This window comes from Phoxinus phoxinus (assembly GCF_949152265.1).
Source record: "Phoxinus phoxinus genome assembly, chromosome: 10".
Taxonomy (NCBI): Eukaryota; Metazoa; Chordata; class Actinopteri; order Cypriniformes; family Leuciscidae; genus Phoxinus; species Phoxinus phoxinus.
Window position 1 is genome coordinate 25696514 of NC_136885.1, and position 24396 is coordinate 25720909.

The window sequence follows — 24396 nt, forward strand, 5'->3', positions numbered from 1 at the left end:
GATGTCCGGTGGAGATTTGCTTTTTTTAACGACCTACAAGTTCAATCAAACCTCCAGAATATTTTATATATTTTCTAAATATGAGGGAAGAACAAAACACTGGTTAAACCTGGTTAATGTAATTATCTGAAAATTACTCAAATTTTTACTGTAATTATTACTACACATTACAGCTACAGATTTGATTTTACATTGACTACAACATAATATAAATGTACCAATTTTGCACAATATAAATTTACCAAGCAAGACTAGGTTCAAATTCACAGATACAGATAACTTACAAGTTAAAGTATATATATATTTATTCTTATTTTGCTGTTTTGTTTCTGTTTCATCTCTTTAAAAGTGAGTCATTGACTATTACAAAGCTCATACGCACTGATGTGATAACCGAAGCATGTGGGTGTGTCACAGCTGCACGCTTCCACCAATCCACTCCTAAAGTGCCATGACATTATTCATGAGCAGATATTCAACCAATAATACGCACGTATGCAAATCTCATAGGTATAAAGACCATTCAGATGGTGCGTTTCTAGCAGAACTGCAATACTTACAGCGACCCTTGCTTGTGCGTGGATTGGGAAAAGTGAATCACTAACGCAGCTGGATAACCTCACCAACCGTCTCGATTTATAAATAGCTGATAACGAGAGCAACTGTGAAATAACTGAGCTTTTCACAGACGATTTTGCGTTGGAGCCTCATCTGTTTGAAAAGACAGCGATATCTGTGCCGGAGTAGAGCAGAAGTTTTTGCCTTTTTAAAGCTAGTTGTTCTTTCTATCGACATGTCCTCCGGTGATGTGTCAGAGCAGTGTCGGCGATTTAGCGTGTTGTCTTGGGAGCAGGTGCAACGTTTGGACTCTATTCTTGGCGAGACGGTTCCAGTTCACGGACGTGGAAACTTCCCGACGCTTTCGGTGCAACCGCGACAGATTGTGCAGGTTATTATGAAAGCGCATCTCTCTGAATACTTTTTCTGCACATTACTATTAGCCTAATTTATTTAGGCCTATACATTTTTTACGGGTCTATATAACATTTCACTTTAATTATTTTGTATTTTTATTATGATATGGGTAGAAAATGTAGCCTATTATTTAAAACTATCACGCTATTGTTTTATGTTACTCTTACCTATTTTTTTTATTACTAGCAAGTCATTAAAAGTGAGTTGTATTGCTTATTTCTGTTTCACTGGTTATTCTTCATTACATACTGGTACTTGATATTCCAGTAGTGATTAATGTATTTAGTTAATCACTAGGACTCTTGCTAGTCACTGTCCCAATGTGACAAGTCAATATTAGCTATTAATTTTGATCTGGTGTGTTGCAGACATAACCGGTACCTTCCAGTTTTAGGCTACTACTAACTTTTCATTTACTAATAGTATTTATTTCTCAGTTGTAACTAAGTTATGGTAGTAACTAATTCTAGTTGTCCCAGTACTAAATGAATATACTAGGTCATATTAGACAGTAGTGTGTATTTCAAGTGTTACTAACAGATTTAAATCCGATTTGTAAGAATTTTAGTTGAACTATAAAGTAAAAAGCAATTAGTTATAACTAGGATAGATAAGTTACTAGTATCTCATAAATACTAGTAAAGCTGGAATAGATAGTACTACAGGGACTACTAGAACCTAATGAAGAGTTACTAGTATTAAAAAAATAATAATACATTAGCTACTAATCGAAAGTGAATAGTTAATATCTGAATCACAGATGCACAAAGAAATCAGTGGCAAAATTATGCAATGGAATCAGTATTATTCACTATAGGCCTACTGATAGTTCAGTAGCCAAGTAATATGTGGAAGTATAATAAAAAAAAATACAAGTGCAATTTTAAAATATGCTAGTCACTATTGGATTACTTGTAGAAAAAAGTTATAGTCTAAGAAAAATAGATACTAGTTAATTTTAAGGACTAAATTAAAAAACGGGAAAAAAACCTCAAATTAGATCCCCCCCCCCCCCCCCCCCCCTTTCATTCTCTGGCCTGTCACTGCATGGCTAACTATTGGTGTAATGTCTGAACCCCCCAAGGATAAGCAAAACATTCTTAGCCTTTGGCCCTCCAGCAGATACAGAAAACTGTGCACTTAGCGAATTTAAGCGACTTGTTAATGACTTGGACATTCTCACGAATCCTACACTGAGTGTGACTCATAACCGACCCTAATCCCATGCAGTGTAACACTGTTTGAGCTAGTCCAGTGATAACCAGCACCAATGCCCCCCTTTTCAATGAAAAGAATTCTTGTTCTCATACACAAGCAGTGTGGGTTTGCATCTACACATGCAAGCAGATATTGATCTTTTCTCCAGATCACTTCCTGTAGTATGGTTTCATCCAACAAGAGAGGGTTTGTTTTAAGTCCTTTAGGGAGAATGTGCTTGCAGTTGAACAGAAAATGTGTATACGTTTCAGCATTTCATATACATGATCCCAAATGAAAGCAGTTTTAGGGAAGTTGCCCGTTAATCATACATGTACATCTGACATCTTTTATTTCCGTGTTCTCAAAAATGTGTTATACTGTGACATTTCTTAGATCTTAGAAACTGGCCTAAGATTGGCCCATATTGGTTGTAATTAAATGAAGATTGAAACTAACTATGAATTGTGGAATCTGTCACTTTCCCCTCCTTTGATCCAGTTTTGCTCCTCATGGAGTAGACCGTGATAAATGGTCAAGCTTTTGACAATCTCTGTTACATAATACTCCATCTGCCTGGGTTTGGACGGATAGTAATGTCTTGTCAATAAAACCCAACTAGGAAGCCCATATTTAATGGAAAACCTGTAAAAAACAACTTTGATGTTTTATTGCACAGCCTCCACATGCCATTGCAAAATTGACAAAAGATGGCCGCTCGTTCACTGTTAGTCGTTTTCCTTAACCCTAATGATTTGCCACGGCACCATGCCATTACATGGACTTTGTGGCTGTTTTCATTATCATTATAACCATGTCACGAGTGCACATTTGCACCTTGTGCTTTGGGCTGTGATGTACAGTTGAACCATAAAATGTAGGTTTTGAATGCAATTGTGAACCTGACTTGGCATCATCTTATTATCATAATATTCACACGATCCGGTTAAACCCTCAATCCATTGGTGGAAACTAAAGAACCTTTGAGCTTCTGTTTGCGTTGGCAATATTTTTTGAAACACCATTGACTTATGTTCATATTGACAATAGTCCATTTTGAAATAAAGTAAACCGACTTTTTGTTTAAATAAATCACACCCTTTGTGGTTTAATAAATTGCACTCGGCCATATTGAAATTTGCTTGTTGATTAATTGTGCTTCAAATATGTATAACTGCGTAATATATTCTCAGCATGTGGGCTTGGTTACACTGCATTCACTTGGTCAATTGCTGCAATCTGACCTAATGTGTAAAAATAGAAGGCTAATGATTTGATTGACAGGAGTGAGGGTAGGTGCGCTGATTGACATTAATCCGACAGAGCTGTGGAAAAAGGTTACGTGCATTCTGGACAGAGATAATGAGTTTGATTTAAGCACATTTTAATCTCTGAATGGTTGCGAAACAATATAAAAAGCATATAAATCCGCTTGGCATGCCTAAATTGTGGTCTGTGCCAAAATCAACATTTTTGCCTTTATTGAATTAGGCATTTATGAATGCGTTTTCCGATTTCACATTCAAGATTTACAAGACCTTTATGTGAATGTGAAATCTTACAACTGCCTCAGTAGTTTCACGTATTCTTAAGCGAGCAGTTTTGTATAATGTGCAGCTGTAGTAGCCTACACCGTGGGGCATGTTTCCAAGTCTCAGTGGATGTAGGCTATTCCTGCCGATGCACAGATGTGTCAGTGCACATTCCACATAAACACATTAACACTGGTCTTTACAGTCAGCTTCAGCTTTAGTCTGTGTGTGAAGTATACTGGGAGCATTATGAACATGCTTTGTAGTGAAAAGTAAAATTAAGATTTTTGTTAATTTGGTAGGCTAGTTTTTGAAGTGCATATACGTATAATAAGAATAACTTCCCATTTGCAAATAAATGCATTCAGCACAGAAGATTAACACTAAAAGGCAAAATATAGTAAATATTGTTAAATGTGTGTAGGCCTATGTTAAAGAATTCTCTCAGGGGTGGTTTAGTTGGAGCATATGGCTGTCAGTATTCTACATTTCGACAGCCTGAATCACAGCAACAAAGAGAAAAAAATGACAGCGCCTGCAAACTATAGTGAATTGATGTGTTCAGATTGTTCTCAGTGTGAGGGGGAATAAATACAAGAAATCTGTGAGACTATGCAACATTGAAGCCTAGCTTGTCTTATTAGGCTTTTTAGCTAATAAGATAATTATCTAATAGCAGTGGTGGCAGAACAAAGTATCCTCAAATTGTTCAAATAAAGCAGTACTTAGTGCGGTACTGCGTTTTCCTGGGTTTACGTGTTGGTCACGTAGTGCTTAGATGGTCCTGATTAGGGATATTTAAATTATGGCTGATATGGTCAGCTGAACTTTTATGTTATTGTGAACAACCATTAGCTGGCCGATAAGAAAATTCTATATTTTTCTAAATATAAAATAAATAAAACAAAAAATAAAATCAATTGTTTTAAAAGCTACATGAAGTGTGTGTAGGAATCACAACATTAATGATTTAGCAATTTGCTAAAGATTACATTTAACAGTGTTAAATGATTCGCCTTTTTAAAGAGTAACTTGAAGTGAGCATTATGACAGGAAAGGTGTTCTAAATGTAAAAATTGTGTATATTTAAATATCCAATATTGACCAATAAATGAAACGATCTCTGATCTTAAACTTTTTCTGCAGGTGGTTCGAGCGCGTTTGGAGGAGCGAGGCATCACGGTTCGAGATGTGAGGCTCAACGGCTCTGCTGCCAGTCACGTTCTGCACCAGGACACGGGGCTCGGATACAAGGACTTGGACCTGATTTTTGGTGTTTCACTGTCAGATGATCAGGCTTTCCGTGTGGTTAAGGATGTGGTTCTCGACAGCCTTCTGGACTTCCTCCCCGAGGGCGTCAGCAAGGAAAGAATCTCACCACTTACTTTGAAGGAGGCCTATGTGCAGAAGTTGGTGAAGGTTTGCAATGACACCGACCGCTGGAGCCTCATTTCCCTCTCCAACAACACCGGCAAGAACGTCGAGCTTAAGTTTGTAGACTCTCTGAGGCGGCAATTTGAGTTCAGCGTGGACTCCTTCCACATAGTCTTGGACTCCCTTCTTCTGTTCGACCGTTGTTCAGAGACGCCCATGTCGGAGTGCTTCCATCCGACGGTGTTGGGCGAGAGCATGTACGGGGACTTTGAGGACGCTCTCGGCCATCTGTGCAACAAGGTCATCGCAACACGAAACCCGGAGGAGATCCGTGGAGGTGGTCTCTTAAAATACTGCCACCTTTTGGTGCGAGGGTTTCGACCGACCTCCGAAACGGAGATGAAATCGCTCCAGCGGTACATGTGCTCTCGGTTCTTCATTGACTTTCCAGACATAGGCGAGCAACAGCGAAAGCTCGAGGCGTACCTGCAGAATCACTTCGCCGGAATGGAGCACAAACGGTATGACTGTCTGGTCACGTTATACCACGTGGTCAATGAGAGTACGGTTTGCTTGATGGGACACGAACGACGGCAGACATTAAATCTTATCTCCATGCTCGCACTGAGGGTGCTGGCTGAACAGAACGCCATCCCCACGGTTACCAACGTCACGTGCTATTACCAGCCGGCACCCTACGTGCGAGACATCAACTTCAGTAATTACTACATCGCACACGTGCAGCCGCTGGTGCACACCTGCAGTAGTTCCTACCCAACGTGGTTGCCCTGCAACTGACCCCTGCAGAGGACATCTGATAAAAATCGACTTCAGCCCTTGTACCTTCCCATGTGGTGAAGACGATATGCAAGTGAATATATAAACTTGTTTTGTTTTTTTTCAAACACAAAAATGGACGTTTAAGAAGAGCTTTTACAAAACAATGGCAATTGTTTTTGTCTTAAATGTGACATATATAGAATGACTGTTCACTGCTGTATGTCTAATTTGAGCCGATCCTTACGTTTTCTTTTTTTCTGCAGAGTGAACGAAGATCTTTTTCACATGTAGCAGGGGGTAAAAACTTTTTTTTGTTCTCTCAAACTCATTATAGATTCAGTTAAACTCTTGCAGGTTATGTAAGTGGGGAGAGAAAGGCTGCGTTTTGCGTTATGAAGCTATATGTTGTTTTTTTTATGCCAGACTGTGGTTTCAATCAACCTCTGTTTTGCTTTTTGGTTTTTTAAAGGACCAAAGACATTTTTATTTTTGTCATGAAGAACGGAATGTTTGCTGTTGTAATTCCAAGTGCCTAAAAACATTGTACAAAAAAAAGTGAGACCTGTTCTCTCGAAAACCATTTTTCAGTCTCCTTGTTAATTGTAAAACTCTATTTTCAGGGATGGAGGCATGTATTTCCATGTGATTAAAAAAGCACAAAACCCATCTTCATGTGTTCTAGACCTCTTTTACCTAGAGTTGTAGTGGTCACATTTTGTAATTTATTATAATTCAAGTGTATTTATAGGCATATTTCAATTTGTGTTGGAAAATAATGTCAAATGGTAGGGATTTTTCTTTATCAACAGAGCAGAGGTGAAAGTGGTCCGTGATGATACTTCATGTCTAGCACTGTTGTGGTCTGAATGTGTGCTGACTCTTAATCTGAGGAAATGGATCCATTGCAGTTCCAGAACATGAACCATAAGGATCCTTTCTAAAGCACAATGGCCTCTCTTTTAGTGTGACACTAAAGGTAACAGACAAAGGCTGTTTTGTTAACCCACCCATGCTGCCCCTGGAGATTGAATCCTATTTCCTTTCATAAAGCCATATCCATGTCATTGTTTTTGTAAACATCAAGGAGCTGGTATTGCGTTGTAAGCTAACTGATCAAAGGATGCGATGTTAAAAATGATTACTACTGATTAGTACAATAATATATACTGTAATTTACCATTATGAATTGCTTTATGCTCAAAGTTTAATAGTTTAAATAGTCGTCGGCCCGGTTTCACATACAAGGCTTAGATTAAGCCAGAAGTAGGCCATAGTTAAATTAGGACATTTAAGGGATCAATTAATAAAATATCAATATCAAGAAATTCATCCACTTAAAAAGATCCCTGAGATTAAATAAGTTAAAAAAATGTCTCTTCCGCACAATGTTTAGAAGTATACGAGAACATATGTTTTGCTTTTATTTAGAGCTCATCTGACTGATTTATTTTCTTGCAGGTTTGGGATATAAAAAGCTTGTTTTCTGAGAATATGCTTTTTTTATGAACTAAATAATAAATGATAATGAAGTAGTATAATTTAAGATTTTCATATTCTTATGACATTAAAAGAGAATCACTTGCCAATTGGATAGAAAAAAAATGTCAAAATTAAACTTAGTATTAAAACAAGTATTATTGTACACAGTTTTGATTCTCAAGTAAATGTATGATGTTTTAAGAACATGTATATAAATAATGGTGAAATGTACTTTCTTTAGTGAACTAACCCTGTTAAGTGTAGGTGATATTTCATTGCAGTGTGTCAGGGAGAGACATTTTTGGCCCACACTATTCAAAAGGCATCAGGGGAGCATAAAGCTGAAGTAGAACAACAGGGGAATAATACTCCACTTATTCCCTCATGTTAGCTCTCACATTATAAGGATATAAATATACCCGCCTAGTTAAATGACTATAAGGAACCTTAAAGAAAAGCACAGCCATTGGTAAACCATGTGTAATGTCCCGGTCCAGTGCAAACAGTGTCACTGGCGAAACACTGTGTCAGACAGTGGCTTAAAAAATTAGGATGAGGTAGTGCTATTTCATTCAGTGGGTTGTGAAACAGACATTCAGGGATATACAGTGACATTCAGTGATATATAAGGACATGCTCGAACATGTTGAGACACGTTTTGGACAAGAGGGGACAAGCTATGATGTAATTTATATTAGCTATTTTCTGTTATCTGTAAGAGAGTTTTTGTTACCCTTTTCCTCAAGTGTAACTGCAGATGAAACCAGTATTTGACTTAAAAATAGAAAATGTCATAACAGATTTGTATTCACAAAAGAACATAAAATGCAAAACATGTAACTAGTAACTTAATACGGCAGTCTTCAAAATGAGGTCAACACCTCAAGTGTACTTTCATGACAATATCATTTCATGGCACAAAATGGTAATATAATATGTCATATATGATGTTATTATGAAAACTTTGGCTACAAAGATACAGCAATCATAAAAAGTTGTTTGGACACCAAGACAACGCTTAAAAGAAAATAACAAACACAGTTTTCAAGCAATCATTTAAAAATAAGCCAGTTTGGTTTTAAATGATAGAACCATAAATAGATTGTTCAAAAGTAAGATGAAAAAAAGTATTTAGAAAAGTTAGTGTAGATGAACTACACTACAATTCAAAGTTTGGGGTCAGTAAGATTAAAACTTTTATTTAGCAAGAATCAGAAGTGACAGTAAAGATTTTACATTGTTGCTAAAACTTTAATTTCATTAAAGAATCCTAATAAAGAATGCATCACAGTTTACACAAAAGTATTAAGCAGCACAACTGTTTTCTTGAACAGAAAATTAGCATATTAGAATGATTTCTGAAGGATCATGTGACACTGAAGACTGGAGTAATGATGCTGAAAATTCAGCTATGACTTCACAAGAATAAATTAAACGTTATTTTAACTTGTGATAATATTTGACAATATTACTGTTTTACTGTATTTTTTTATGCGATAAATGCAGCCTTGCTGAGCATAGCAGATTTCAAACATCCCATAAAAATAACTTTTGACACCAGTTATTTAAAATAAAATGTAAAATGCCGATTTGTTTGATATTTTATTGTCCAGTGCAATAATATTGAAATATTTTGTGAGACTTGAATGTCCAAAAGTGTCCAAATACATTTTGGGTCAACTGTAGGCCTACATTCTGCACAGCAAAATGTGTTCGCCTAAAAGTGTGTGGCTCATGTAAAAATGAAAACTTTAATGGAAAATGAACTTAATGTTTAATATTTTGGTAGGGCTGGGAAATATGTCTCCCCTGTCCATGCCAATAACATCTATGTGTGTGAGTCACACCTGTCTGTCTTGCTTCCCCTGGAACAATGACACTCCTTGTCTTCATCCTTGAATCGCTCAAGGATCCTTGGTCAACCGGACCGCTGCCGCAACACTGGGAAAGTGAAATATTCACTGTTTAGATAATTATGTTCATGGTATTCATAAACCTGACAGGCTGACATTTGGAAAGAGCACAATTAAGTTTGAATTTAATGAGAACTCATCCAAATACTCACCAATGATAATATTCTTGATCTTGTGCAGTCCTGTTGACAGTGATCTCTTGCCAAATTTCGGTCATTAAAAAAAATAAACTGATGGTTTTAATCACGTGTTACTAAAGAGATGACTCAGTCTCTATTAATGAGCCATTTCAATTAAAATGTCTGCAACATTCAAAGCAGCGCCTGAGATTGATGATTCTGATGGTGAGTAACACAAAATAGCTGAATCAATCTAAATAAATGAGGATTTTAAATTACAACCAACCTGTCTAAAACACCCTAAAAAGTGTCTGCAGCACAATGCGGTTCCCAATTCATTTAAAAAGATCACACACCTTCAACACCAAACAATCAAGACAAGTTTTCCCTCAAGCACGACTGCTCTCGAGTATCTCCGAGTAGGCTATCTGGACATTAAATATTTGTGTCAAATTTAAAACCATTGTTATAAACCAACCATCACGGAAATAAGTATACAGAAAAGTGTTGGAGAAACAGCACGATGAAACCATAAATTCATGACCGGAATGCACGAAATGTGCACTGACGCCTCAGGGGGGAAAAACAAAGTTATCACATGTTTCGTCATTCGAATCAGGGCAGAGAAAAGAATGGAAAAATGAACAGGGTGAGCCTCTTTTCAATAGGAAGAAACCAAATAAGTCCTATTTTTGAAGGAATGCTATAATGTTGTAACTTGAAGATGTGCAGACTACAAAAGGTAGGTCACTGTCACTCATTATAATTCGTTGACGTTTTTTTCTTGTGTTCCTTAAAGTTACGAAATATCTCATATTTGATTTTTTTCCTTTTTAATCGGTGTAATCTGATTTTCAAATGTCAGACGATTCTTGTTACATTTTTTTGAGTAATGATCATATTAGTGCTCTTAGCATCTAATGCTATTTTCATGGCACAATTGAAGAAATAAAATATAGCCTATCATATTTACATTACAAACTACATGTTTCATATTTGTTTGATAATCGTTTTTCATCAACTTAAACACATTTTTGTTGATAAACATTTTATCCTGGTGAAACTTGTTTTAATAAAAACATCTAAAAAGTAAAAATCTTTTCTAAAAAAGATTTCTAAAATCTAAAACTTTCTTGGGGGGAAAAAGTCACAGAATTAAAATCAGGACAGTCCATTAAAATATGATATGGTTAATGATACAGTATATCTAGGCAACTAGGACAATGCGGTCACATTCAATTTCACTATGTGGTATGTTTTGATGTCCACAGGAGGTCTGTGATCTGCATGTGTCTTTGATAATGTGTGGTCTGTGTAATGAGAGTTAAGAGCAAACCAAGAGGGAGGAAAGCTATTGATAGGCTATTAACTCGCTCAAACGGCTTTGGTCTGGCATGAACCGACTTGGGTCATCAAGCACAGGCGTTGAACCCTCTGGCAGAGCTGGCCAACTCTCCAAACTCCCACTGTCAGCACTGCAGCACCAGACGTCTATCTGCTGAGCCACTGCTATTAAATCAGTGGCATTACTAAACGAGCCAAATAGGCTATTCATCAGTCAATATTGAACATATCAGTTAATGTAGCTGACGCTCAATTTTTCTATTGTTTAGTTTATTGGTTATCTTTGAAAATCATATAGGCTAAATGTCAGGATAGGATAGGCCTATGCAGTGCTTTCTCAGATTTTAAAAATAAACAATAATTATAATAAAAAAGGTATTCTATTCAAACACCCTTCAAGGGATAGTTCACTTTAAAATGAAAATTCTGTCATCATATACTCACCCTCAAGTTGTTTCAAACCTGTATTAATTTCTTTCTTCTGCTGAACACAAAGGAAGATATTTTGAAAAATGTCAGTAACCAAACAGTTACCAGGTCCCATTGACTTCCATAGTAGGAAAAAAAAATACTATGGAAGTCAATGGGACCTGGTAACTGTTTGGTTACTGACATTTTTCAAAATATCTTCCTTTGTGTTCAGCAGAAGAAAGAAATTAATACAGGTTTGAAACAACTTGAGGGTGAGTATATGATGACAGAATTTTCATTTTAAAGTGAACTATCCCTTGAAGGGTGTTTGAATAGAATACATTTTTTATTATAATTATTGTTTATTTTATTATTTTTTTTTAAATCTGAGAAAGCACTGCATTTTAAAGTGAACTATCCCTTTCACATCAGGAGTGTGCCTATGCCTTAGGTCCAAATAAAGCTCTACCAAAGTATGAGAATGCAGACAATTTTAGTTACACAAGCTCAGTTTTGTGCGTCATTGGGTTCTAAATGTGTCCGACCTGAAATACTTAGCGCAATGCAATTACACATTACATACTCAACGCCAGAGGCAGTGTAGCCGATATTATCGCAAAAGGCTCTGAGGGATAGACTTAATGTGTTTTTAAAGGCATCCACAGTAAAAAAAAAAAAAAGCTGTATAAAGCACATAGGTTACCTATTGTTTTCCACACCTCATATTGTCAGGACTTTTTTTTTGTCTACTAAAGTTTCTTGGAAATAAATGTTTGCAGTGTTTGTCAGCAATCCAAAAACACATTAACAGATGTATGTCTATCCTTCACAGCTTCTCATTCATTCCCGTAAAAAAATCAAAGATGGCACAGCTGTGAATAAGGTTGGTGGTAACAAACCTCAAGTGGGTGATAGATTTACTTTCAAATGTCTAATAAGGGTTCAATCTGGATGTGTTGTAGGCCCGGTTTCACAGACAGGGCTTAGATAATGCCAGGATTAGGCCTTAGTTCAGTTAGGGCATTTAAGTAGCTTTTATAAATGTGCCTTAGAAAAAAAAAACATTATGTGCATTGAGACAAAACATTTAGCTTTTTTGCTTTCCGTTAAAAACACTCAAACATGCATTTTAGTCTGGGACTAGTTTAGTTTAAGCCTTGTCTGTGAAACCGGGATATAATTTTCCTGACCTTAAGTTCTTAAAATGTTGCTTGAAAAAATTCAGTTGAAGAAAAAATAACGAAAACATACATGGCTTTGCTTGCTTTATGATTTGAGGTATTTGGGAGACACACACCTGAAATTATGTCCTAAAAGCCTCACAATTTTACACATTTATTAGTAACTTTGAAGTAAGTTTCTATACGTTAACATTATGCAATTGCAACATGAAATTACAATTAGCAAAACAAATCAAAGATGGCTTACGAAGTGAGAGAAAAAAGAATATGATTGTTATACATTTAAATAAAATAAATGAAAAGTATCACAAATAGTTTAAAAGGATTAAAAGTGACTATTAACTATTGTGTGTGCTAAGTATGTTTATGCTTAGACTATCCCTTTGTTAATTTTGCAACAGTGAACTACACATTGAGTTAAATTTATCATATTCTTGACATATGTGGCGTTATTTTTATGGCATGCAAATTGTTTCTACAGGCTATGAAATGTTTCAAATCAGTCACTTATGAGGTTCAATGACCGTCAGCTTTCTGCCTTTGAAGACAGCTGTCTGTACTGTATAGGCAATTTATATAGGTTTAAATATATAAATATATTATTATATATAATATATAAGTTAATATATTGCTCACATAGAGGAAAGTGAGCTAGATCCTCCAATTATCTTTTAATTTAGTGAAATGGTCATGAGCTTGCATGCACCTGGTGTAATGTGTCCCCCAGCCATGTCCTGGCAGAGCAAGCGTGCCATTGGTGGTTTTCTTGAACCATGTGAGCGCACAGCTGGCCAGAAGAGCAGATGTTGTCAGGCTGCAGTAGGTGTTTTTAATTAAACTGTTTTGTTAGTCACATGATTGTCATAAAGTGACATCATTCTATAGAAGTCAAAGGTTAACATATGCTTCTGCTGGTCTAAGTCACGGGACTGGCCCGGTGGACCAACAAATATGAACAGGCATCATCTTTCTTTATGGGCTGTGTGGTCTCTAAACAAGCTAGAAAGCAAGTTCTCCTTGTATCAGTCTCTCGTTGCAGATCTGTGGGCTCATTTGTTGGGAGAAACATCAAAGGGAGCTTTTAAAAATCTCAGCAGAAGCCTTTCACTGAGTTTGTTTAGTTCAGGAACATATTCATTAAGGACGTCGCCCCTTGCTGCCGGTCCCATACGTCAAGCTGTAAAGCCGGTGGCACTGTGAGTTCGCCGTGTTTATGCAAGGAGGAAATTGCGTGAGTGTCTGACAGAAATGTGATGTCACAGGGAATGATGGAGTGCGCTAGGAAATGCCATGGGGTGGACTGTGGATATGGAATCCTTATGTGAAGGGGCTTGTGGGCCTCTAAGCTCACTATTGCCAGAAACTTAGAATAGCTCACCAGGGAGAGATCCGATCTGTTATTCCACTTCAGTCACAACCGTTATGATTGAAGCTGCTGCTGAATGTGGTAAATGGATCGTTCCTGAGGAGAAAATGGTGATTTGGAGAGAGAGAGAGAGAGAGTTAGATAGAGAGAGAAAGAGAGTGAGAGAGAAAAGGACGGAATGTCCACACTTCAATGTTCCTTTCCCAGAGGGGAATTGGAGCTCTGCATTCCTCGCATTGCAGTCCGCTGACAAACAATCCCAACTTTATCCCCAGCACGCGGGGCAGCTGAATGGCAGCAGTGTTAAGGCCGCAGGCCTCTGGAGTTTTTTTACAGTTGGGAGGAGGGAGGGCGATGCCGGCCAGACCAAATCCTACTGCCCAACCGCACTTCCTTGCTCCCAAACCAAACACAGGCCTAGCTTAGGTGCTACTGTAGGCCTGACTGGACACTGTGCAGAGCTGGCAGAGGATGGGCCGCTAGGAGCCAAAGGCAAATGCTCACTCATTCTGCTTAGCTAGCCAGTCCTTTTGAATTGGAACAACAAAATCACAGGGTGTAACACTCCTAAATATAGCTAGGATAATCTTAAGGAATTTAATGATGAATAATGATTCATTATGATCGTATGAATGATGATCATTCATTAACGGTTCCATCAACAATTATTTTTATTGTAAAAAAAGAAACATTTTTAACAAGGTTTAAGTTTATTTAATTATTAATGTAAAAAAAAAAGAAGAACTTAAGTCATATTTTGTCATATGAAGAACCACTCAGTAACTGCACTGATTTAGGTTTCTAAAGCTATTAGTTCATGGTTTACTGCTGTCCACTTGATAAAATGAATGACTTGCGCTTCAGTAAGTGACTCAGATAACTGAAAAACTGATCTAAGTTGGAAAATAACTAGTTCATACGAGTCTTTTGTTCAAGAACCAGATTTCACTGCTTGTGTTGGTCTATGGATTTGATTCAGTAAAAAAGAACCGGCTTGTGTGAGAGTCATTAACTTGGGAATCAGACTTCATTGCTCGCGCTGTATGTTACTGAATCATAACTAAATCGCTTGGGGATCGGACTTCTCTGGTCACTCTGTATGTTATTATTTCACTAAAAAGAACATACTCATAAGAGTCATTAGATCTGGAATAGTACCTCACTTGTCGCACAGCACCTCGTGTCATCATTTCACTAAAAAGAGCCGGCTTGAGTAATTATTACTGTAGCTTGGCAATCTGACTTTCAGTCGCACTGTATGTTTCCTGCTAAACACTATTTTTAGTCTGGTCCTCCATCCACATTGGATGAAAACTGCATGTGCACGAACTGTTATCAAAACCGAATGTCATAAAAATCATTCGGATCCAGTATTTTTTTTTTAATAGAACGGCTGAATAAGCCTAAATTTAGCAGTATAAATATGGCTGTTTTTGGATTACAGGAAGCTCCTAGCATTTTTTCGGTATTTACTGATTTGCATGAATACACATTTTGTGTGAATGAGCCCCCTGTTGTAACTTTAAAGGCTTCTTCATGGTATTCAAACCGGCTACAAGACCAGTCTTGTGGCATTTGGCAGGACCCTTCTTAAAAGACAGAAACAACAAAGTTATTTGCTGTCTAACCTAACATCCTGAGAATCAGATCTTAAAATAAACGGGACACATCCATCCAAGCTGTCTAGGATAGACTCCCTCTGAATGAGCTCACTGTCGTGACAGGTGCTGGCAAGTATGAAAGCTGATCTGAGAACGGTTTGGCGTTTCTGTCCTTCTAGTTGAGACTACTATATATGAGGATGGATAATACAAATCGAAAGCACCAGGTTTGGCAAAGCCCTGCTGATCCCTACAGACAGAGTACACACTAACGCGCTTTGAGGAAACAGTGAGCTGTTTGAGACTGTCCATATTTACAGTATGAGAAAGTCACTCTTTCCACCCCCATGCTTCTCAAGGTCAGATGAAAGCTGCGGGTTGTTCTGCCCAGGGCCAGATGTTCTCAGGTGGAGAGATTGGCTCGAGAGATGCTCCGTTGGTTGTCGTCTCGCCCCACACGTGGCTCTCATGTGAAGTCTCCAGGAGGAATTAGCCTCGGATGTTATCGCAAGCTAGAGATTGAGCCAAGTGTGGCGGCCTGTGGTGTGCTGAGGGGGATGCAAGGCTGTCTGTGGGGCTATGATCTCAGACATCCTCTGTTCCCAGCACGAGGAACGGAGATCATGGGCAAGGTCACAGAGCATCCCACTGTCTGTGCAACAGTGTCCCATTGTCTCAAGTTTCTTTCGCTGTCTTCAAGCGAAAAGACTTTTTAAAACTTCTGGAGGGGAATGTTTTTACCCTCCCTGAGAAACTAAATAAACACGACCTCGGGAACGCACTCCGAAACTCGCCTTCTATAAATAACAGCGCTGTGGGCCCACATTAAATTGTTTCAAAGCACACATAATTCAACAACATCCACCCTTTTCACAGTAAAACCATTTTATGGGAACATTGGAACTTATTTGAGCACTTACGTGCAAAGCTTTGAGTCAAAATAAATGTCATTTAGAGGGAATCAGAAATAGAAAATCATTCATTGTTATACTCGTGGGCACATTTTCTTTTATTCGTGTGTTCGTTTGCTTTTAGTTTTATGCTTTGTTTTGAGACTATGATGGCTTCTACTGCTAATTTGTTCCTGTAGTACCTTAGTAGACTATTTGCCTTAGTCTGCCTGACTGTAAGTTACTTACACAGTATCATTTATTTTAATTACTTTATATATACATGTATTTACTTTACATTTTGCCTTATAAACATTGTTATACCTTATAAATTTGACTCATTTTCTAAATTATGTGTATTCTATGTTTTTTATTGAACATCAGATATTTAAAATTAAAATAGTTTGTGTGGTTTATATCGCTTTTTATATCGCTTTTTACCGTAGGCTATATTTTGTGGGTTTAAAAAAATCAGACCAATTTTAAAAATGGCATGCACGTGCGGAAATAATTTTAAAAATATTATCAATCACAAATTTTTTATTATTATAATCATTTGTTTTACAGTAGAAAATGTAGATCCTGGTCCATTTCTCGCTGTAGGCTATGTCTTATATTGACCAGAGTTGTTTGTTTACAGCGGTGCCGTGAACGGTCTGCACATCCATAGTATATTCACAGCTTATGTAAGAGTAGATTGGGGGTGTTTTCGGGAACAATTTGTATAGCCGGGTGACCGTGAGGACATTCACAGGAAAGTAATTATATTTGCTACATCACTCATCAGAGGCAAGCGGGGTGTGATTTGGATTTGGCTTCAGAAGAACTCTGTGGAGATCCCATTTCCTTGATTCTTAGAAGCTGCTGCAGTGGGCTGCTGGGAAGTAGTGTTCTAAGTCCTTGATCAAGGTTGAGAAAATATACAGGCACCCTAATGGCATCAATCTCTTTCCTGAAGCTCCACTGATTGTTTCTGTGAACGTTTCCTTTGTTATTTATCAACTGTCTTTGACTTTGTGGTAATGATTTAGCTGCTATCAAACACTTGACATTTTTTGGCGTACTTATTCTTCGGTTTTAGTCTATGTATCCAGAAGATCAATCAAATGCATCAGAATTCCTGTTGTTGCTTAAGATGATCATCGAAGATGATAAGATGATTTCATTGAAACCTTATAAGAGAACACAAGCGGCCATGTATTTCCATAATGGTTCTGATATACGTTTTCTTCCTAAGATAGACTCATTCAGCTCTGTGTGTTTTGATGTTTTTTCACTAACATAGGTGTTTTTGGATGATTTTGTGGTTGGATTATTGTGTGGAAATACACAATAATTGTGTGGAAATCCCCCCCTCCTTTGTTTTGTTTGAAAAGTCACTTCGCTTTTATTTATATTTTATTTGGCTGATATTTTGTTTGGCTAAAAGATTAGCCAAATTCCCAGGGTCATTATTGAGGAATACTTCCATCTTGAGGTATGTGACTTCTTGTTTTGGCTTCTTAAATAAATAGTTCACACAAAAATGAAAATTATGTCGCAGTTTACTCACTCTTATCTTCAGATATTTTGAAGAATGTTGTTGTCCAAATAATGTTGGACCTCATTGACTTTCACTGTATAGACAGAAATATCTTCTTTTGTGTTCCACAGAAGAAAGAAAGTCATACAAGTTTGGCACGGTGTGTAAATTATTACAGAATTTTCATTTTTGAGTGAACTTCTTTTAAACAAAGGTTTTGTCAAATGTACTTGCATATAAGTGACCTCAAAGCTTAAAGCTACAAGCTATTTATAGCTCAATGCTACAAATATATATTTGATTCAATGGTGTCTTTAATTAACTTCATTTAAACCATAAAGCTTAGTCTATTACTTTTAAAGTCATTTAATGTGCGTGTGGTATGCTAGTGTGTGTTGTCCGTGTGGTACATTACGTTTTGGCTGAAATAAAATGATATCTCTCTGTGACCGGTTGTAGGGTGCTCAGCGTTTCCTTCTCAGTCACTGCTGTGTCAGCCTGCATCATCCACACTAGCTTTACTGTGACATCATGTCCACCCACAATTCCCTCGTTGGCTTGAACTTCCTATGTCTATGCTCAGATCCTGTGTAAAACACACAAAAGCTCTATGTGTGGAAGAAACTAGAGAAAACCAGGGAGAATTGGTGACTGACATGTGTAGGTGGGTGGGGTAGATATTTTAGGATAACTCTGAGGTAAATAGTTCCTCCCTTTGAAACCGTATCTTGCACACTGATGCTTCCTGTCACACAAAAGCTTGAAATGCATTGAAATATATAGCTGAAAGTTTAAATGACTCAAAAATAGGGTTTCTTCATTTTATGCGTTTGCCAAAACGCACAGTGTGAATATGGCAGTTGAATGATAAGAGCCAGAATAATTTCCCCCCAAAATATTTTCCTGTGAAACCAAAAGTGATGTGGCCCCTTCTCTAGCAGAAGGTCAATCACAAGGGTGGTCAGCTCAAGACCTTCCCTGACTGTGATGAGAAAAACAGGTTTTCTTTATTAAAAAAAAAAGTCTCAGCTTTCAATGGGGGGCTACTGCTCGAACAAAAGCTCTGTTGTTTACAGGCACTCTCTGGTGGTCTACTCTTTCACAAAAATACATACCAGTTGACAATATAAGTTAATTATAAATAATTAAATAAATTAAGTAAAACATGATCGGTTGTGTGATAACAGCATCCCACCTACCATGTTTCAATACCTGTGAGATTTTCAAGCATAATGTTGACACTCTAGAGATGGGTTGCATTACCTTCATCTAGACGAACCTCACCCTGTCAAGTCTAACTTCAGGGTGTTGCCATGATTTATGTGCAGATATTAAATCTGTGGCAGCTGTCCTATTAAGAATGAACTGTAAGTATTTATTACCGCAAAGGAAAAGTCTGACAGCCTTCATTTATTATTATCATTATCATTATTCTTTTTTAAATTATAAGCTATTTTGATCAATAATTTTTTTAATCTTTTTTTTTTAATGTTTTAAAAAGTTATAATATAGGCTACATTTTATATATTTCTAATATTTCTAATATTCAATATTTATTTTATATTTTAGTATGTTATTACATATTTCATATAATGTTTTTATTTTATTTTATTTGATATGAAAGCTACTTAAAGAAAAATAGATGATGATGATGATTATTATTATTATTGTATTTATTATATGGTTTCAGTAAGTTTATTTTATTTGTGTGTGTGTTTGTTTGTTTTTAGCTAATTGGATTTTGCCTTTGTCCTTACAAATTTGTCCATTTATTCCTAGCAGTTGTGCAGTCTGATTAAAATGAACAAATACTTTTTTTCTTTTATATAACATTTACTTTTGAAAATCTTTTGATAACATTTTATATTTGTATTGTATATTTTGAATGTACTTCTCTTTTATGAATGCTTTTCTTATATATTGTTGCATTTCTCTTATTTATTTATTTAATTTTTGTGAAGCGCTTTGAGATTTAAAATATATATATATATATTTATATAGAATATAGCGCTATATAGAAAATAAAGTTTATTATTATTATTATTATTATTAGGCTATATACTTGCTTAAAATGTAATGAATTCATGAGAATATATATCCTCACTTAAAATGTGATCTTATCGTGTTGTTTATCCATGATATCAGTTGAAGGAGGTGCACTAAACTATTCAGACCTGATGAAAAGATGTTCACATACCATCCTTTAAATTATGTCTTTGACCCGGTCATATCTTAATTACAGCATTAAACTTCACTGATTTTCCTCCTGGGCTGCTGACTTTAATTTATGCGTTGTTGAAGAGTTCAGTTTGTCTGTTGGAATATTTTCTCTGGCTGATGCTGGGATTTTCCATGCCTCAGGCGGGATGTAGCAGAACGAATGAGAGAAGCAGAAACGGCTACTGTAGATGTGTTGACACCGTGAACCAAATCTGAAAGAGCTTAGACAGCTCTTCTCTTCTGCTCTCTGAAAAATGGCTTCACAACACACACATGTGACGCATACATTTACACAGTAGTATTTTCCCTTCAGTAATAGTAGTGCACAAATTACAAAACAAGCATTGAGTGAAAATGAGTGGACACACATTACAGGTGCAAAATGAAAGTGGTGGATGTGAATGTGATCTTCACGTGCACACTCACATTTTGGATTAAGGCATTACGAACGGATGGATAGAGATTCAGATATAGGCAGACAATGGGGCTTGCTTGAAAAGCGTACAATACTACTATTTTATGCAGAATGCAGGCATACTGTTCATTTAAAAAATATATAATCAGTATGTGTAAATTGAACATATTGTATATGCAGACCAAAATGTGCAATAATACAAAAGAACGTCCATTCGTCTTATAGGAACAAATGAATTGGAACAAAATATCAGTTTCAATTTTGAATCTCCTTCTCAACTCGGTTCATTTTAGTCCGATTTTAGTCAAGCCACCTTTATTTATATAGCGCTTCATACAATACTATACAGATTGTTTCAAAGAAGCTTTAAAGTGATTAACAGTAAAATAATGATTCAATGATGCAAACAGAATTCAATGCTGCTGTTAAGCAGCTCTTAAAAGACAGTCTAAACAGTCATTATTCAGATAAAATCATTTCAGTGTTGATTCAGTTTTGTTCAATAACTCTAAAAAGTTAATCAATTATAGAATGAGTTTAATGCAGCTTATTTTTATTAATACATTTTACTATATGTAGTTGTTTATGTTGCATGATTTGCATTTCAAATGTACGGTTTCACATCACATGTATAAAGTGTATACTGTGCAGCTTGTACTTTCCAAACAAAGCCATAGAGAGAGAGAGAGAGTCGGTTTCAGTCTTTGCAGCTGTATGATTGTTGTAGAGAACGGATAAGCTCTCAGAAGATAATGAGACAGCTTGCTGTTATCCAAGAGACTCAAAAGTGATGATGCAACACTGCACCCTGGATTCCTCCGCCTGAGAGCTCAAAGTGGGATTTGATCGGATCAGTTATGTCTGCCTGTTTCTTTCTAATCACCCTCTGTTATATCCTTACTTCCGCCTGTTTTCTTGTTGACTCCATACTTTGCTCCTAAAGTTATTGCTTTACATCAAGCATTTAGGTCAAACACTTCCTTTTTCTGTTCCTAACCGGTGAATGAGTCACGAGCCTTCCTTGTTTTTCTTCTTACTTCTCTGTAAGCAAGAAATTTGTCACATAAAGCATAAAACTATCTAATTTTAAACTTGCACAAGAAAACCCTGAAAAATCACATATTAGTTATATGAATTCAATGTCTATACAACTGTCGATTTAATTAATGACCATCTAAAAGACTTTAATTTATGTTTCCACTGCAAGACAGTTCCCGCCATTGTAATAAGATCACAAAACCGTGTTTAGCTGCTCCTCTAGAGTCAAGCTTACAGACACACTGCTGCCTTTAATAGAATCCGCTTTATATATTAGTCCACGGATTCTAACTTTAGATCTGGAAGGTTCATTGAGAGGATGTTTGTCTTCCAACTGTGAACTAATTCACCAGATACAGCTAGCAACTACAATGGCCAACTTATGAGTCATTAATTAAATCATCTGTGTGTAACATTGCTTTAAAAAGAACACTAAACCTCAACAGTCAAATAAATAATTCTGTTTTTATTTAAAGGGATAGTTCACCCAAAAATGAAAATGATGTAATTTACTCACACTCATGTTGTTCCAAACCTGAATGACTATATATAAATGAAGATGACTTTCGTTCATCCTCGAAACAATTTTCTAAAAATTAAAATGTCAAAAAAAAATCTGAGCAATTTCTGTCCCTTCATACGCAACTACCACTTTGACACTTCAAAAAGTTCTTAAAGAGATCGTAAAACTAATCCGTATGAATTGAGTTGTTTAAGCCCAAATTTTCTGAAGAGACACAATCACTTTATAAGATGAACAGATTTAATTTAGGCTTTTATTAACATATAAACATTCATCAACTCACACATCAGTTACGGTAAACGGAGGCTCAAGTATATTCGCTTGACGTGTGAAAACCAATGAGGTTCATTCTCGTGTTACGCAGCACGTTTGAGCTTCCGCAAGAACAAATGAGGTTTGTTCTCATGCGTCAAGCAGGTTCGGTTGAGCTTCTGTTTATGCTTGCTGATCAATGTTTACACGTGAATAAAAGCATAAAGCAAAAAAAATTGTACGGGTTTGAAATTAAAATTTTTGGGTGAAATAACCCTTTGAAGGAACAAAAAAAAAACTTTTTTTTTAGGTTATTTGCTAATGTTATTTTGACTATGAATGAATGTAGAAACCTTACTGTCATAACATCAAGCTGAAAAATGTAACAAGAACAACATATTATTTTCCTTCTTTTTCCTCATATAGGGAGCAAATACTGGACTAAAGACTTTTCAGCTTCTGTGCTTAGTGGCCTCTTCCTCCGCTTGGGATGATTTGGAAAACACCCTCAGCAAATTGACCATGGAGGTGAGTCACAGGACCTCGTCTTTTACAAACCCTGACCTTCTGGGCTGCTAAAGGCAGTGTGTTAAAGTCCCAATGGACTGCGTCTCCTCTGGTATACGGATGTGTTTAGAAAGTTGCCCTGCCAACAGCCTCTCGCATGACATCAGCTGCCTTGGGCCTCTCTCTAGTGAAATCACCCCTTACCCCTGTTTAACGGCTCTTTCCTTCTGACCTGAGATCGACCTTAAAGCCATTGTGGAGATTTTCCATCAGAGTTTTTGGAGAGGAGTCCCCTGCTTCCAGACTGCAAGAATCATGTGGTATCCATAAATCCTGTGCAAAAGTGAAAGAACAGTTGAAATGAGTTTGGATGGATCCATTCATCATTTATAACACTTTTTACTTTTCATCAAATGTTAGCAGTCAATAGTCAGAGTTAATTTCAGTGACAGGCTTAGCTTAAGAATAATTTGTGATGAGGGGTACCATGCTGTTTAAAGGGATAGTTCAACCAAAAATGAAAATTGTGTCATCGTTAACACACCCTCAAGTTGTTCCAACCCTGAATGAGTTTCTTTCTTCAGTTGAACACAAACGATTATTTTAAAGAATGTCGGTAATCAAACATTTGACGGCAGCCGTTGACTTAAGAAAAGAGTACCATGGAAAGTCAATGGCCAATGGTCAAGTGTCTACCAACATTCTTTAAAATTCTAAAATTCTGTTTTCGGTCGAAGTCCAAAGTAGTCGATTGTCGAGTTCACGCACGTGATCATAGGTAACTAAACCTATGCGCATGAAGTCGACAATCGACTACTTTGGACTTCGACCGAAAACAGGATGTAAATACAGGTATTTGCGCTGGCTGAAATAACATCATTTTTATTCATATCTTTCACATCTACTGCAGTCAGATTCACCGTTTTCACTCAAAAAAAGAATCACTCACATGGCTGGGCACTTGTAGTGACACATCAAGGATGTTAAGAGGCTAAAAGCAGGTTTAAAACTTGCCCCATTGAAGTCAACAGGGTGCACATTTTAAAAAGAGGATGTGTAGGCATCCTCTTTTTAAAAGGATTGACAGTGTAGGCAACACCGATTTTTGTCGTTGTTCTCTGTATTGACAGCACTCCAAATTTACAAAAAAATGAGCTCAATGTTAAAATTGACCAGAGTTCTCCTTTAAGAAGACAACAACTTCTGTAAGTCTTTGCTAAGCACCATGGAACCTCCCAAACTCTCTTATCCAAGCATCCAGGTATGAAGTGATGTCATAAAGGAAGATAGAATGACGTACAAAAACGTAATAATATTATTTTTAGAGGTAAAATTAGCTGTAAATATTCTAATTACTAACAGTGCTTTAGAAAAGAAATGTTAAACTCCAAATTCAAGACTGTAATATTTTGAAAAACAGAAATTCAAACTGTAAAAAAAAAAAAAAAAAAAAAACTAGGCAAAAGTTCAAGCTTCATTGTTCCGTGGGGGAAAGTAGAGGTTTTCAGAAAATAGAACTGATCTTGATGAGGGACCCAAAGTGAAATTAACCTAACAAAGCTGCTTTTAAAGTGCCCCAATACTTTTTTTAAGGTCCCTAATTTTGTTTTGGAGATCTCCTAAAATAGGTTTAGAAGCATCCAAGGTCAAAAAAGACTTTAATTTTCTCATAATATACTTTGCACATCACCTAATTTCTCAAACAATCTGAAAAATGTTAGTTGAAAGATTCAGTCTCTAAACCCCTCTTCCAGATA

At 36.6% G+C, this 24396-nt stretch overlaps 2 protein-coding genes across 9 annotated transcripts in view; both read left to right on the forward strand.

Moving 5' to 3' along the window:
* The first annotated feature begins 540 nt into the window (after window positions 1-540).
* Window positions 541-6524, forward strand: tent5ba (terminal nucleotidyltransferase 5ba). The gene is made up of 2 exons (XM_079625570.1): window positions 541-949; window positions 4851-6524. The coding sequence occupies exons 1-2, from the start codon at window positions 794-796 to the stop codon at window positions 5874-5876; spliced, it is 1182 nt and encodes a 393-aa protein (XP_079481696.1). The 5' UTR covers window positions 541-793; the 3' UTR covers window positions 5877-6524.
* A 3013-nt stretch (window positions 6525-9537) lies between these two features.
* tcea3 (transcription elongation factor A (SII), 3) overlaps window positions 9538-24396 on the forward strand; it is a 47520-nt gene continuing 32661 nt past the window's right edge. For 2 of the 8 annotated variants that reach the window (XM_079625553.1, XM_079625542.1), the window contains exon 1: window positions 22645-22660. In XM_079625553.1, coding sequence (XP_079481679.1) covers window positions 22655-22660 — 6 coding nt within the window. In that variant the 5' untranslated portion in view covers window positions 22645-22654. Of the gene's footprint in view, window positions 9595-9965; window positions 10112-11956; window positions 12008-22558; window positions 22661-24396 lie in introns of those variants that run through there. The other 6 variants (XM_079625548.1, XM_079625560.1, XM_079625551.1 and 3 more) reach the window with 6 other exon arrangements.

What these genes read in the sequence shown, in the direction of transcription:
- tent5ba (XM_079625570.1), top strand. Translation starts at nt 794, where the DNA reads ATGTCCTCCGGTGATGTGTCAGAGCAGTGTCGGCGATTTAGCGTGTTG. An exon ending in AACCGCGACAGATTGTGCAG is followed by an intron (nt 950 to 4,850) that starts GTTATTATGAAA and finishes CTTTTTCTGCAG; the next exon opens with GTGGTTCGAGCGCGTTTGGA.